We start from the raw sequence: 3,495 nt of genomic DNA on the forward strand, positions 1-3,495 counted from the left end.
GGGCGCTACCTGGAACCGTGCGAGCTGTGTATCTCCCCCACTTCATCTGCCTGTCAGGTACGGAGCCGTGGGACCTGCTCCAGGCACAGCCCCCTGCTGCTCAGGCACCTGGGTTCTCCCAGGCTGCTTTCCCTCAGCCTCCAATCCCTGTCTGCCAGGGATACTTCCAGGACCTATATACACAACACACACATAACAGCAACTTACCAAAGCATCTTCTTAGGATCTCCATTAAGATTGATCCAAATTTTCTCCTCCCATCAGAGGTAGCCTGTGCTTTCTAGTATTCTTCCACCTTGCTTTGCCATCCTCCATCCTTTTTTAACGTTATATTGAAACTTCACAGTGCTCCCTTTCCCACCACCTGCTCTGCACTCACACCACTGCATTCTGCTTCCCTCTTCTCGCAGTGGCTGTGGTGACCCACAAGGTTCTGCCGCAGATCCACAGCAGTCCCAAGTTGCTACCTCAAATTTGCAGTTTTCTGAGCCCAAGGGTGGGCAATCAAAGAACTGTAATACCAAGCCACGCACAGGAACAGTGTAAATCTCAGGGTATACATCACCCCTAAAGCAGAGCATGTCATTTTGTATTGCTTTGTGTCTCCTTTTTCTAATAAATCCTCAAAGAGAAAGAGGTAACCTGGTAGGGTGCAAGGAAGACAAAGCAGAACCTTGTTGCCTTTGCTGTCTCTTTCAGATGTAGACATCAGTGGGTGCTCGATTGCCCATTTTGAATTCCAGAAGATGACCATACAGCAACCAACAGAAGTGATGGCCTTCTCCGCTGTCCTGGAGAATCCCAGCTTCTCTCTTCTTGGAGTGGTTTGGAGAAAGTTACGTTCAGCCATTTCTCTCCCTATGCACTCCTTAGTGCTGATCTTCCAGCAGCTCTCCGCTGCAAATACAACCCTGCATCTCTACCTGATCCCAGATGACAGCTCTGTGAAGGAGGTAAGGTGGAGGGAGCTTGACCAGTTCTGGGGATGGCATTTGGGTGGCTGCAGTTTCAGGGAATGGGTTTGTTAAGCAGAGAGCTCTCTCAGGAATCTCTGTGTTTTTGGCTGGGACAGCATATCCCAGCATGAGCAAAGACATGGCACAGGATGCTCTGCAACGTGGAGCAGAGCACATGTCAGACATGTGGCTGCTGCCATGCACAGTAATAGGTGGCTGCATAGCAGATGCTCTCCTGTTGTCTGCAGCCCTCACCCTCTGATAGCACTGCCTGCAATGCACGTTCAGGGCTCTGCTCTGATGGGATGGTCTCTTCTCTTCTTGATTTTCCAAGGTCAGTGAGAGCTACCTCCAGCTCACAGCTGTTTTTTTCAACACTCAAAAGTGATCCTTGATGTTTACAGGCCATTGAAAGACAAGAGACAAGCTGGAACTCAAAGCTTATTCCCAAGCCTCATCCATTCCATCCCCTGTTTTTTGGCCACAGATACCAGGTGTCCAGTAACACTCAAGTGAAGATTACACCTGAAGTAAGTGGGACAGTTTCCTTTTTTAAATTATTTTGGTTTTGAGTGAAACAGAAAGTTCCACAGCTTCTCTGGGCCTCCAGTTCAGCATAGTAATCTTTAACCTATTATCTAATCAGAATTTCAGACTTGTCTCAGCCTCTGTACATTACCTCATCTCATCACTGTACAATTCCAAGAGGCTCTACCTTCTCTTAACACTATTGAAAACAGTTAGTTCTTTTCTTTGCCCTTTCTTCTCCAGGAAAAAAAAAAACAAGTCACTCTGCCACTGCTTGAACGTCATGTTCTCCAAATTGCAGTGGTGATGCAACGCTCAGAGAACATAAAATGGTGGTAAAATCTCTGCTCTTTAAGGCTTTCAGTATTCTGCTCGACCAAACCAATGCTGAGCCCATCTAGAGTTGGCAACACAGTCCTTCTGTGAAGGACAACAGATGAGACACTCCAGAGTTCCATGCCTCTCACACTTTTTTCTTTGTTTCTGTGTGGCCTGGAAACATGAGATGATGTTTGTAAATTCACAGCTCCACAGCGTGACACCCAACTTCCATCTTATCTTTACAGCCACACTTGCCATTTTGCTACAAGAGTCCAGAGGACCAACAGCTCTTTGTTGAGATCTACATCAGGAAAATGGCTGAGGAAGTGGAATTCTTTATTACAGATGGACAGAATGACACCGAGGTCTGGAGGGCATCGCTGAGGTCAGGTAGGATCAGATGCATCTGTAAGGGGGATTGAGATGATGGCACACTGAGCTGCACTTCTCGTGACAGCAAAAAGAGAAGCTCAGATACTCTGAGTGCAGGGTATGGAATTGTGCCTTGGGATTCCCTCTCTGTTAGGCTAATTCTGCACCCCTAAACTAACACCTGCAAATGTACACAACACTGCACCCTGCTTAGCTGAGCTCTTAACAGATGGGCAAGGAATACTGTAAGCAGGAATTAATGGCTAATGGGTCCATGGAACATCAGGCATCTCAGTAAGGCTTCTAGAAAGAGTCTCCATTTCTGTGATGGTGTATTTCATAAGCTCCCTCCTTTCTCTTTCAGGTGATATTAGTCATTCTAGAAACGAATCCAAAAAGCTTTCAGGTCAGTACGGGTTTTCAGAGCTACAGTTATTGAGTCTGAATATTTATTTGGGGATTTCAATCTTCTGGCTTAAAGCAGATAACCAACCACCTTTTTCCCATACCTGTGACTCTTTCATGACAAAAAAAACTTGTAAAGCTTTTATTATTTCACTGCTGCCTGCATGCTCTCTAACCTGGCATAGTGTTGAGGACCCTCCAAACGGTTTTGCTTTCTCTGTGATCAGACATACTCTTTCTATAGAGAATGAGCTACAGCTAGTACAGTTCACAGCCCAGAAATATTACATGGGACTTTCAAAATCTGGTGGAGTTGGAGCATCTCATACCTTATCACAGAGCCAGTGCTTCCCTCTTCCTTCAAATACCGTAGGATCATGGAAGGGACGGTCTCTGGGCTGTCACCAACCTGACCTCCCTCAGCTCGGGCCCTGTCCTTGCCTTGGCTCCAATGCTTCCACCGCTGATGAGGGAGCTTTCTTCTGGTGGCTCAGCTTCCTGGCCAGAGAGCAGCACTGCTGGGGCACTGGAGGGAATGGGAGCACGTGGCTGTGGGACAGAGCAAAGGGCCCCTGGGTGTGTTGGCTAGGATGCAGAGTACCACAGCAGGAACCAACCTGCCTTGTCACGTGCAGCACAGTAACACACGCTTTGGTATCTGCTAGGTGCAGCCTTCCTGAAGAAGCACAAGACAGAGCTTTGTTCCAGGATGGGGCAGCTCTCCTCCATTCTGCTAAATTTAAGTGTTGAAGATGTAATCAACAGTGAAGAAGAAGAGGAGGTGCAAGCTCAAAATACAAAACAAAAGAAGAATCAATTTCTGCTGGACCTAGTGGAGAAAAAAGGGCTCAAGGCCCAAGAGAAGCTCTTTCAGATCCTCCAGACAAAAGACCCATTCCTTGTTGAAGACCTG

At 47.1% G+C, this 3,495-nt stretch overlaps 1 protein-coding gene across 1 annotated transcript; it reads left to right on the forward strand.

Moving 5' to 3' along the window:
* Positions 1–5: 5 nt before the first annotated feature.
* On the forward strand, positions 6–3,492 carry LOC122193869 (caspase recruitment domain-containing protein 8-like; the record flags this gene model as incomplete). Its single annotated transcript, XM_042894769.1, has 6 exons — positions 6–57; positions 700–953; positions 1,361–1,486; positions 2,051–2,195; positions 2,542–2,583; positions 3,248–3,492. Coding segments are annotated over 6 exons (864 nt in total), but the record flags the coding sequence as incomplete, so codon positions are not given.
* Positions 3,493–3,495: the final 3 nt, after the last annotated feature.

The sequence above is a fragment of the Lagopus leucura genome, unplaced genomic scaffold (assembly GCF_019238085.1).
Source record: "Lagopus leucura isolate 7727_CA_CO unplaced genomic scaffold, USGS_WTPT01 55853-0_obj-0_obj, whole genome shotgun sequence".
Lineage (NCBI taxonomy): Eukaryota > Metazoa > Chordata > Aves > Galliformes > Phasianidae > Lagopus > Lagopus leucura.